Source organism: Xyrauchen texanus, chromosome 45 (assembly GCF_025860055.1).
Source record: "Xyrauchen texanus isolate HMW12.3.18 chromosome 45, RBS_HiC_50CHRs, whole genome shotgun sequence".
NCBI classification, from domain to species: Eukaryota; Metazoa; Chordata; class Actinopteri; order Cypriniformes; family Catostomidae; genus Xyrauchen; species Xyrauchen texanus.
The window spans coordinates 9,864,040-9,876,801 of NC_068320.1; the positions used below are offsets into that span (position 1 = coordinate 9,864,040).

General features: G+C 39.4%; 1 protein-coding gene across 18 annotated transcripts in view; it reads left to right on the plus strand.

The window, feature by feature from the left end:
• Positions 1-12,762, plus strand: part of LOC127637681 (protein phosphatase 1 regulatory subunit 12A-like) — a 102,743-nt gene that overhangs the window by 82,217 nt on the left and 7,764 nt on the right. For 7 of the 18 annotated variants that reach the window (XM_052118869.1, XM_052118875.1, XM_052118874.1 and 4 more), the window contains 13 exons: positions 64-210; positions 2,315-2,428; positions 2,511-2,651; positions 4,002-4,092; positions 4,444-4,623; positions 4,818-4,989; positions 5,306-5,433; positions 6,217-6,282; positions 8,098-8,114; positions 8,533-8,626; positions 8,717-8,821; positions 10,228-10,281; positions 12,507-12,557. In XM_052118869.1, the coding sequence (XP_051974829.1) occupies positions 64-210; positions 2,315-2,428; positions 2,511-2,651; positions 4,002-4,092; positions 4,444-4,623; positions 4,818-4,989; positions 5,306-5,433; positions 6,217-6,282; positions 8,098-8,114; positions 8,533-8,626; positions 8,717-8,821; positions 10,228-10,281; positions 12,507-12,557 (1,360 nt within the window). Of the gene's footprint in view, positions 1-63; positions 211-2,314; positions 2,429-2,510; positions 2,652-4,001; positions 4,093-4,443; positions 4,624-4,817; positions 4,990-5,305; positions 5,434-6,216; positions 6,283-8,097; positions 8,115-8,532; positions 8,627-8,716; positions 8,822-10,227; positions 10,282-11,728; positions 11,766-12,506; positions 12,558-12,762 lie in introns of all 18 variants that reach the window. The other 11 variants (XM_052118872.1, XM_052118877.1, XM_052118873.1 and 8 more) reach the window with 3 other exon arrangements.

The window sequence follows — 12,762 nt, forward strand, 5'->3', positions numbered from 1 at the left end:
GTGTGTGTGTGTGTCCGCTCCCTGCTAACTCGCCTCTCTCACCCTGCCACGCTTGCGCGGCAGTACGTCTCACACGCTAGCATTAGGCCGCACGTCTAGCTCTCGCGACCTGCCTGCCAAATCGCCTTCTGCCTCCAGTCTGGAACCTAACAACTCTAAAGCCTGGCAGCAGCCTTCTTCCTACTACCAGGCTTACAGCATTCACCACAGGTACCTGCCTGTCTTCTGCCCAGCCAAACACACACACACTACACGACCTTCATGTGTCTTTGTGTTCCACATGCATTCCTGTCATTCTCACTGTCCTATTTTTTTGTCTGAGGGCTTCTGGGGGTTTATGCAGTTTTTAATTAAACAAGAAGGTATTTATTTTTGGGTTGTGCGATATGCTTATATTTACAATACTTTAGCAATGATTTTGTTGCCTATATAGAATTAAAACACATTGTAAAAAATGGAGAGATCTTGAGAAACACCCTATCTTTTGCAACTTTCTGATATGGGAATATTAACACATTTCCACAAATCAATTCTTTAGAACAGTGAATCAGTTAAAAGTTTTTATTTGCATAATCACTCAAAAGTGTACACAGAATTTCCAGTGGGCCATTTTGTTGTCCTTTTGATTTGATTTAATGGTAACTCTTTACAATAAGGTGCCATTCATTAAAATGTGTTAATGCATTAGGTATCATGAACTAACAATGAAAAACATATTTTTACTGCATTTATTAATCATAATGTTAGTTAATAAAATGCAATTTCTCATTGTTCATGCTAGTTCATAGTGCAACTAATACAACATTTGGTTTAAAAAATGTATTACTATATATTTAAATTAAGAGTGTGTTCACACTTGGCAGGTTTGTTTAGATTAAAATGAACTCTGGTGCGATTGCTCTGTTTGTGCGGTTCATTTGAACAAGTGTGAACGCTGTCACACGAACCTTGATGTGCACCAAACAAACGAACCGATACCACCTGAAAAGTGGGTCTCGGTCCACTTCCAAGCGTATTCTGGTGTGGTTTGATTGATATATGAATGCAACGTGGACCAAAGACGTCTAAACGAGCCAAAAACAGGAAGTAATTTCCCTAATACTGACCTCAAGCATACCTGGTTCTCATCATAGGAGCTATGTTTCCCATTATAGTTTGGTACTGGCGTCGGAACCGCGTCAGCCGTCCTTGCAGCATATCTTTGTTTGTGTGTGCAATGGAGGAATTCCTGGTGCTGTTTTGACTACTTTACACATTTTATTAGCTCTTTGTTTGTTCTCAGCTGGTAAAAATACCACCATATATACATATATACATCCAACGAGTGCATTTCGCCCAGCAGCCAGCATTATTTTGGATGTTCGGTAAGTTCTGTCAAAAAATATACATCAAAAAAGCGGTCCAATCAGGTTGTGACTTTTCCCTGATGCCTTTGGTGTTGTATCGTTAGGTTCAGTGTTAAAAATGCCAGCGTGAACGCTAAGCGAACCAGGACTAAATGCATCATTTTAAATTTTGGTCCGAACCGAACTATAAGTGTGAACACACCTACAGCATTTATTAATCTTGGTAAATGTAAGGAAGTATTGTTCATGTTAACTAATGTAAACAATTGGAACCATATTGTAAAGTGTTACCAGTTTAACAAATTAAATATTGATAGTTGTTACTATGAAAGAAAAATAAAACGAGTGGGAAATTCTTTAATTTTTGTAGCAACTTTTTTTTTTCTGTACTTTGGGTTCTGAATAGTTAAGCTAAATCGACAGCATTTGTGGTATGATGTTGATTAATACAAAAAATAATTTTGACTTGCCCCACATTAATAAAAAAAAAACATTTCAGTTAGCCATTTACAATGGAAGTGAATGGGGCAAGATCATAAAATAATACACACTGTTTCAGAAGTATTGCTAAAATGTGTAAATATGGATTTAAGAATCGATATTGAGGTTTTTCAAACAAAGATTGCGATGCATCAGAAAATAGATATATTTACCCAGCCCTACTGTAATCTGATGAACGCTGTTATGCCAGTAAATATCCATATGTATATTAATTAAAGGCTGAAAACAAGATATCAGTTTTGTAAATTCTGTATATCAGCCAGCCCTAATTTATCAACCTGGGTTGATTTGGAATTGTATTATGTCATTTGTTTTCCTTATACTGTTTACAATTGTACCTGTAAATGTAGGTATTTTTTTTATTTGTGCGTTAAGAACCTTGCTGAGGTCTTCAACATCTCTTTCTCCCTTTTCTTTTTTTCTCTTCTCTGTGTCCCATACTCTGACTGTTTCTTATGTTGTTATAGTAGCTCCTATGGAAGGAGGCATGACGATGCTTTAAGTTCCACCTCCTCCACGACGACGACAACCTCCACCTCCTCTGTAACCTCACCCACAGGACACCGCAGCCTGTTGTCCAGGTACACACACACACACTTTTCGGACTGTAGGAAAAGTGATTCATAATAGGATTTGTAAGTGACAAATGTGAATATGTCACAGATATTGGGCAGAGGAGAGTGCGGACAAGGAGAAAGAGAAGGAGTCTGCCACAATCCTCCCCACAATCAACACTGCAGCCACCACCACTACCACCTCCACTACTGGAACTGTACTGGGCTCTGATGGACGAGAAAGACGCAGGTACACAAATACACAACATAACAATGTCACAATGGGTGCCAGTGATCACATCTCTCAAGTTAAATGTGACTTGATAGAATATAGCATGACAAGACGTTTTATTATGTGGCTCCACCCTCAGACAAGTCTCACTGGTCTAAAATAATGTAACCTTCTTATTGTCTTAGCCCTCATATGGTAAGGAGCGTTAAGACAAATGAATGAGAGAGACCAAAAAAAACTTTATTTTCTCAATCAATAAATCGGACAAAAAAAAAAAACTGAGGGTGAGACTCTTAAACATCTTCAGTGCAAAACATACACACCCTCTCACATACCCACAAAAAAACGTATGGTGCATTCACATACAACGCGAAGCATGATTACATACAAAGTCAATGCAAAGATGCGAATATACGTGAATTTGGGCCGTGTGTGGGCACCCGGAATTGTATGACACAACGTCATACATGTACAGAGACCGAACGAAAAAAGACATCGCTTGGAGGAAAGTGAGCGAGGAAGTTCTGTAAATATGCACGTCTACTTGATTCCAGCTATTGGTTGTACTTTAGTATGAACCAAGTCGTAGAAGCCCCACCTCCTGACCTTTTCCGGAAGAGAAGGGAAATACTCGCGGGATCACGTTACTCGCACGAACGCAAGTGTAAACACATTTAAAATCCAACGGTCAAAGTCGCGCGAGCAATTTGAGCTGAAAATTTTATTTGCATGGTATGTGAACACACACACACACACACACACAGACAGAACTGGTGAAACTATTTTATTAAAAAAACAAAATAAAACTGTAAATCAGTCACAATGCTAAATGCACAAACTCAAAGGAGTGAGATGACCACACACACACACACACACACACACACACACACACACACACACACACACAGTGTGTGTAAAACTTTGCAAATATGTTTGGTACAGTGGGGCTAGGAGCTTAATTTGAAATATTTTTGTCTATTCTGGATAACATCCAGAAATTCTGAAGGTGAAAGGTCACAGCTGGGTCTTCCTATACGGGGTCAAAATTGACCTGTTAAGACAATGGATGGAACAATTTTATTTAAATAATTATTTCTCTTAATTATATCAAATATATAGCTACAATTGTTTTATTTTTTTTTATGATCTTGACAAAACTATGCAGTATTTATAACATAGTCTTTACCTATCCCGTGTCAAGAAATATTGACAATAAAAGTGTTAAAAAAAAAACATACATTTGTGTTTTATACAAATTAATCTGAATTTACTGATTAATGAACAACAACAGGCAAGAACATGTTTCTTCAGCAGCTGGTATGACTACACTGGATTAAGAGCTTTTGTGCATTTGTGTTGTGTCTGCAGATCATACCTCACCCCTGTGCGTGACGAAGAGTCCGAGTCTCAGAGGAAAGCTAGATCCAAACAGGCGCGGCAGTCCAGGAGGTCCACACAGGCAAGTCTAGACTCTCCTCCAAACACCTCTGCAAGAATTCTCTAGTAACAGAGAGAAAAAACAGTGGTGTTTACATAGGATTTCTTTTGGGTGCTTTCATTGCTTTGTGTTTTCTTTAAACGCATCAGTTTTTCAGCAGTATATAGAGAAAATGTAGCGTTTCCTCTCTTAAACAAGGCCATGTTTTCTCTTTGGTTGTGACTTGGGTTTAAATGCTTTTTAGTTACTAGTATGTTAGTTACTTCCCAACTCTGGAAACCACATCTTGAAAGTCTCTCTAGGAAGTGGGATCATTTACCAGTCTCTGAAATGAATGGCAGAGCATCTCTTTTGATCCTTTGACTTTTTCAGGGTGTGACCCTGACTGATCTCCAAGAGGCAAAGAAGACCATCAGTCACCCTCGCCCCACGCGGCCTCGAGAAGACGAGAAGGAAGAAAAGGAGAAACAGGATAAAGAGAAACAGGAGGAGAAGAAAGAGACTGAGACCAAGGAGGATGACTACAGGTCACGATACCGCAGCTTTGAGGAGGTGAAACCATGTGAAACCAGCTGCCATCAGAAGCTGGTTTTAGCTGGATTGGTTTTTTTAGTAGGGATGACAGTTTGTGGAATTTCATTTGATGATATTCCCTCGTTTTTACAGCAATTAAATAAATGGCTTTACTTTTTGTTTTTTTATCGCAAATGAAAAATTCTGACCAAACATATTTCTTGTCCCTCCAGAAGTATCGTAGCACTTCCTCCTTAACATCCACCACCACGGCTTCCTCCACCCTGCCCTCCTCCTCGACCAGCAGCACCTCTTCTCTCTACAGCACCTCCTCTGTGAACAGGCCCAACAGCCTAACTGGCCTTACCTCCACCTACAGCCTCTCCACACGTGACATTGAAAGAGGTACTGCATGCTAACACGCATACTACAGTCCTAAAGTTGTATGGAAGAATCTTATGAAGAAATATCCAGGTCATATTTCACTCCAAAATCAAGAAGCAAATAGGAAATTGTTGCTTAAAGAAAAAGAAGCCTTTTTTTAAGACCTTTTGCACTGACATTCAAAAAATTAGTACATGTCTATTAGTTTTGAAGCCGTCTATAAGCTAGTGTACTGTAAAAGTTGACAAAATAGCAGACATTCAGAGTTGAAGGAAAACTCATGTCACACTATACAGATTTTTGTACTCAAAGCACCATGTTTCGGTTTTCTAAACAGGGTCTGATAAAATAGAAAAGGATGAGGACAAGGACGGAGAGGACAAGTCTCAACCTCGCTCCATACGAGACCGCAGACGACCACGAGAGAAAAGACGTTCCACTGGAGTATCCTTCTGGACCCAGGATGTAATAAAAACATACTACAAATACACACACCAAGTTCTCTATATGCCGCTTGTTATCGCAAAATAAACCGAGACAGGGTGATCAGACGGTTTGCATCATAGTTCTGTTGGTTTTTATTCTGTGAAAATGTCCACCTGACTCATTATGCAACTTATTACAAGACTACTTGCCAAATAAACAAACAAACAAATGGACATGAAACATCGATTTGCATAAAAATTATGTTATTATGCGAGAAGAAATCAACTGCTGAACAGTTGAAATCCACCTCCGGAGTTCTGTTGGTTTATTTTGTAATTAAGGAATGCCTGACTGCTCATTATACAGTTTATTACAAGACTACTTGCAAAATAACAAAATAAATGCTCATGAAACATTGTTTAGTAAATATTTAATAATTTGTAGAGATAGCACTGTGATCCGAGAAGCAGGAAAGATTGCTCACAATACCCGGATGAGTGGTCTGATTTGTGGCTGTGCGGTTGTTTCTCAGAGATATCAGACCACTAGATGGCACCATTGACCAATCAAAATAGAGTATTCCAGAGAGCTGTGTAATAAATATATTTAATTACTACAGACCAATCCAAACCCTACTCCTAAAGATAAAAGCCATCGTTTGCCGATTGTTACTCCTGGACATTGTTGGAGCATTATTAGTAAGAACAACCCAGTCACTTTGTGACTTTTTGATAATGCAAAAACTGGATTGAACCAAAACAGTCAAGTGTGTAATTTGAATTGTGTTTTTGTATCAAGAATGTCTGTTTTTGTGTGTTACAGAGTGACGAGAATGATCCGGATCAGCCGTCAGATTCAGAAGATGGCAGCACTAAAGGAGAGTCACAGGTGAATGTCAGTCCACCCACAATTTACCTGCAGAGAGTAGTACTGAATGACTACTGCCTGATAAGAAACTTTCTTTAATGTATTTAAAGTTACAACTTTCATGGGCTATACTAGAGGTAGACAGATATATCGGTTTTTACAGATCAATTTTTTTTGGAACTATCGGTTATCGGAAAAAATCTATGCCTATAGTTGCCGATAGATTTTTCGTAATTTCAAAATAAGAGTTCCCAGTGTGTTTCAGTGTAGTTTTTGCTTAAAAGTCCTGGGTAGGGGGCCTGGGTAGCTCGTGGTAAAGACGCTGGCTACCACCCCTGGAGTCTGCTAGTTCGAATCCCAGAGTATGCTGAGTGACTCCAGCCAGGTCTCCTAAGCAACCAAATTGGCCCGGTTGCTAGGGAGGTAGTCACATGGGGTAGTAAAGAAAGAGTAAGAAATATCGCAAAAGTTGACCACTAGTATAAACAGATAGCAAAAATGAAGTCTAATTGCAGTTTGACACTGTAAGGTTACCTCTTCCAAATAAACTGGGTGACGTGACAAGCAACGGGACATTTTATCACGCTGTGCAGGGAAGCCCCGCCCACAGTGAAATCTGATTGGACCAAGATCCTTTACAATTTAGCTGTTTACTAAAGATCAAATGTATGTTCTGATTGCCTGTTATTGTGCCGATTCGCTCAGTGTTCTTGTTCAGTGGCGATACTAGGAGTCACTGTGAGGATATGACAATATCCCGGATATCCTGTGCCAACATTTTCCTGGAACGAGATCACACGTTTTGGGTGGAAAACTGGGAATGACTAATAAGTTACAGAATTAAACTGGGAGAGTCAGAAAAATTGAGCAGGATTGAGAAAACAAAAGAGTACAATGTAGCTTTGTTGTTAAGGGCTGGGTCAGCTGAAGAAGAACAGGAAGTGCCCTTTATCCTTGTGTGTATGCAGAGGAAGAGATACCAGCAGACAGCTCACGTTGGCTTCTTATTTCAATACTTTTTCAAATGCAGTTATCAGCTTACATATGGTCCCATAGAGCTAAATATCAGTTCCTGTTTGGGTAGTTGCAAATGTTAAATCAAGTTTAATGGATGTTCTAGGTTCTTCAGGAGACAGCTGCTTTTTTGTTTGATGAATAGCACACATTTCCACTCGGTGAGCTTTGCTGCTTTGAAAAGGAATGGAGGAAGTTCTGACACAAAGCTAAGTGCTGCTGTACGCCTCCTGGGCAATCAGCTACAGTAAGTGGGCTGTAGATTCGAATGTCCCATGCCCTGAGCTCGTTCACTTATCTCAGCACTGAGGCTTCAGTTGCAACTATATGTGGACTGGAATTCTAGCATACGAACTGAAAGGTCTCAAAGAATAAGGAAAGAGGAAACGAAGGCATCCTTTTACTTCCTTTTCGACAGTACGTCCTTGGTTAATGTGATGAAGTTGAATCTAGGTTTTTGAGATGTAATTCTTATTGTTGCAGGAACAAAATAAAAAGGATTACACCTAATGTCTTTAAACACGTCCGTAGATGTGTTTAATGTTTGATGAACGGGAAATGATTGATTGCTGACCTGCACAGATTCTCATTAAGTAGCAGAATTAAGCAGGACATCAGAGTTGGGAACAAGAGCTTCGCAATCCATCCTGAACTAATTGATAATCTGCATTCTAGACACACTAATAGTCTTGACCGCTGCAAAACTGAGACAGTAAAGGCATTATGAGCATGTGATTGATTAACGACAAGTAAACAAGTGTATCAACCTCCTTTCTCTCTCTCTCTCTCTCTCTCTCTCTCTCTCTCTTTTCACATTCACAGAGCGACAGACTATCCAGGTATGTTCCCAACTAATACACTTTTTACTGTATAAGAGTTTATTCCACATTGTAGGAGTCCTTTAACTCATTGTTGATGGTTATTCCACCAAGACATCACTTTAATACTAGTTAATGTATGGCAAGCCGTATTGACTTTTAATCATGTGAACATAAGCCTATCATTAAATCACTGGCCTACAGTCCACAGCAATTCGTTTTGAAATTCAACTCGTCCATCTGTCCAAGGTAGGACACGTCTATATACACGTGCCTCAGACGGATGCTTTTGGAGCATATCACTTGCGTTGCGTTGCGTCATAATCAGCATTTTTTCACATAATTTACACTGAATTAACTTGTTAAATTGACAGCCCTAGTTATAAGAGATTTTAGAAAACTAGTGGGTACTTTAAATGACCTTCCCTTTTTGCCTCAGGAATGACCCTGTCTCTACTAGCACTTACGACCGCTATGAGAGCCGTCGGCCGTACTTGCGTCTCGACAGAGATGACACCACTGACTATAAAAAGGTACAAACACATCCCTATATGCTTACACCCTGAAAAATAATAGTTTTCTTACAGTGCAGCGTTTACTCGACACTTTTTCTCCACTTGCAGCTTTATGAGCAGATCTTAGCTGAGAACGAAAAGTTGAAAGCTCAGTTACGTGATACAGAACTGGAGCTGTCTGACCTGAAGCTGCAGTTGGAGAAGGCCACACAGGTGAGTCGGGGTTCCTTTCCAGAAAATCCTGGTACAGTTCTTCTTTCTGACTGTTTTTTTTTTTTTTTTATCCCCTTTTCTCCCCAATTTGGCATGCCCGATTCCCACTGCTTACTAGATCCTCATGATGGTGCGGTTACTCACCTCAATCCGGGTGCCAGACAACAAGTCTCAGTTGCCTCCGCTTCTGAGATAGTCAGCCCATGCATCTTTTTCATTGTGCATGACACCGCGGAGACTCACAGCATGTGGAGACTCATGCTACTCTCCACGATTGTGACCACGAGGAGGTTACCCCATGTGACTCTACCCTCCCTAGCAACCGGGCCAATTTGGTTGCTTTAGAGACCCAGCACACCCTGGATTTGAACTCGCGACTCCAGAGGTGGTAGTCAGCGTCAATACTCACTGAACTACCCAGGCCCCCTCTTCTTTCGGAAGTCCATGTTTTGGGAATTAAATTCGCAACAAGATTGTAAAACTGTAAGATGAATCTTTATGAAGGCCTTTACTCTGAGTCCCCAAAAATGTGTACCTCAATAGTCCTTTGTTTTAATTCATTATTGTGCCTTAAACTCACCAACCATTTTTTTTTGGTCCCACTTTATATTAGGTGTCTTTAACTACTATGCACTAACATTAAATTTCATACAATACAATGTATTTACTGTGTAACTACATGTTGTTCTGCAAAATTCTCACGTAATACATATTTGCTGCTCCTCAGGTTGAAGTACGGGTAGGTTTAGAAGTAGGGTTAGGATAAGGGTTGGGTTAGGGGTAAGGTTGACAGTGCAATTACAGATGTTATTAAATGCTGGTACTTAAAATGTAAGTACAATGCATCAACGCATATATACATATTAAGTACATTGCATCAAATGCTTAAGTACATAGTAGTTAAAGACACCTAATATTAAGTGGGTCCCTTTGTTTTTAATTTTTTCCAAAGAATGAGGAATTCTTTGTCGAAGTTGGTTTCAAAATGTATTTATTTTTATTGTTGAGTGGTTACTGTTATTCTTTAATCTGAAAATAATTTGTGAAATATGTTTAGTTGGATCTGACAGGATTCCTACAGTCATGGAAAACCTGGAAATGTCAGGGAATTTTAAAATTGTGATTTCCAGGAATGGAAAAGTCATGAAAATGTAGTTTTAAAGAATTTCCCTGAAAGTTTACATTTTTAGCTCAAAAGTATTTAAAAGGCTACAAATTGCTCTGTGAGTGCAATATTTATAAAATTATGATTTTTTTTTTCCCCTTCAAATCCAGTAATCACAAATGACTTGAAAAGACATGCATATCCAGTGTTCAAAACATGTGGAAACCCTGATCGGAGCCAAACATGCCTTATTGCTGTTGATAGCAAACTCACTTGTTGTATTTTTTTTTTTTTTTTACAGAGGCAGGAGCGCTTTGCTGACCGATCACAGCTGGAAATGGAGAAAAGGGTAAAAGTAATATCATTACCTTAATTTCATATCTCATGAAACATTTGTGGTTTTGTTTTTTTATTATGTATCAACCATCAATCTCAGTCAATCGATCACAGTCTCAGTCATGGGCCATTGTATCCATAAAACATATCTGCTCAAATGTTGAGATTTTAGCTGTGTTTAGATAGGGTTAGAAATCAAGGTTCTCTAAGATCCCAATGCAATTGTACACTGCCTAGCCTAAAAAAAGTTGCCGTTTGGATTTAGATAAGTAGATATTTAAGAGCCTATGATTGGATTGTTATTGCAATAATTAATGTTTCAGCTGGCCGCATTTCTTTTAACCTTAACTGATGCAGTGTTAGCTTCTCATTTCTTAAACAACCATGTCGGAAGACGTATCCCATGGTTGTGGAAAATATGTTACTGTGAACTAAGGAGATTACTGAAATCCCTGGAATTGGGTTAAGAACTGTCCAACGCCTTATAACCTGGAAGGATAGTGGTGAACCGTCAGCACTGCGGAAGAAATGTGGTCTGCAAAAAAATCTTGTGTTTGGAGATCACAAATATGCTTGAAGTCACATCGTAAAAAATCAACAGTAGAACTCGCATCTATGTTTAATAGTGGAAGTAAGAGTATTTCCACATGCACAATGTGACGAGAACTTACAGGATTGGGACTAAACATCTGTGTGGCCACAAGAAAGCCACTTGTTAGTGAGGCTAATCGGAAAAAACTACTTCAATTTGCTAGCGAGCATAAAGATTGGACTGTTGAGCAATGGATAAAGGTCATGTGGTCTGAGTCCAGATTTACCCTATTCCAAAGCGATGGGTGCGGTTAAGAAAGGAAGCGCATGAAGCGATATACCCATCATGCATAGTGCTCACTGTACAAGCCTCTGGAGGCAGTGTTATGATCTGTGGTTGGTTCAGTTGGTCAGGTCTTAACTCAGCAACATTATGTGGCAGTAAAATTAAGTCAGCTGAATACCTGAATGAACCGGTTATCCCATCAATTTATTTTTTCTTCCCTAATGGCACGGGCATATTCCAGGAGGACAATGCCAAGATTCACCAGGCTCAAATTGTGAAACACTGGTTCAGGGATCACGAGGAATCATTTTCACACATGAATTGGCCACCACAGAATCCTCACCTTAACCTCATTGAAAGTCTTTGTGATGTGCTGGAGAAGTCTTTACGGAGTGTTTCGACTCTCCCGTCTTCAATACAAGATCTCTGCCAAAAATGAATGCAACTGGATGGATATAAATGTTGTGACATTGCATAAGATTATCAAAACCATGCCACAATGAATGCACACCGTAATCAAAGCTAAAGGCCATTTGACAAAATATTAGTGTATGCAGCTTTTCTTTGGCCAGGCAGTGTAGTATGACCCTGATCCAGGCCTGCATCGCCAAGTGGTTGGTAACTGTTGCCCATTGGTTTATGTCTGAAGGTTGCAGGCAGGTCTCATTCCCACCTGAGTGCTATGGGTAACGTCTAACCTGAGTTTAACGTGTTTACAGCTCTGCTATTGGCTGAATCACATGCCTGCCACAGCCGCAGGGGGTGGAACAACCCCGTCAGCCAATCACAACAGCCCTCTTTCACGATTTGTGTTTGAGTCACTAATGCAACACATGGTCACTTTTCAAATTTGTAATAGCGAATATTTTTCTACACTTATTGTGTGATTTCTCTTTCAAGTATTGTATATGCATGCGTTTGAAGATATCTTTGTGTGCAGTCTTCTGTTAAAGGAATGTTCAATACAAGTGAAGGAAAACTTGTGGTTACATTAAGGCACTTACAGTGGAAGCAAATGCGGCCAGCCCATAAACATTACAATAGCTATTGTTTCAAAAGGATTGAATGTTATATGTGTTAACTCACTCTCAGTAATCTGCCCCCATTCTAAATGTCTCATCACTTATTAATCTCAATAACACCGACCAATTGGATACAACTACACTCAGTGAGTTACTCATTTTCATAACCTACTAGACAAGGTTTCTAGTTTTTACCTGTGGCACCAAGCAGTTTGTTTCTCTTCACAATATTCTCTCAATTTTGTCATCCTTTCATTTAATGCATCCTCTTTCTATGTGTTTGTGTGTGTGTGTGTGTGTGTGTGTGTGTGTGTGTGTATCTTTGGTTGCAGTGGATCATGCAGTTCTTAATGTGTGTGTTTTATGGGTATGTGTGTTAACTTGTGTGTCTGTGTGTGTCTGCAGGAAAGAAGAGCTCTGGAAAGGAAGATCTCTGAGATGGAGGAGGAACTGAAGGTATTTTTGTTTGTGCTTTCAAATGTGTGTTTGTGTGTATTGTGTGCATACTTCACCTTTTCCGCATATAAAATCAATATGTAATTGAGAACAATTGTTTTGACATTCAAGCCTAGTTTGACATGTTTTATTTGAACTTCAAAGGTCTCTCAATATTAGACGAGAATAAAAGAGTTTACCTTTATTTGGTTTGAAGTCTGCTTTA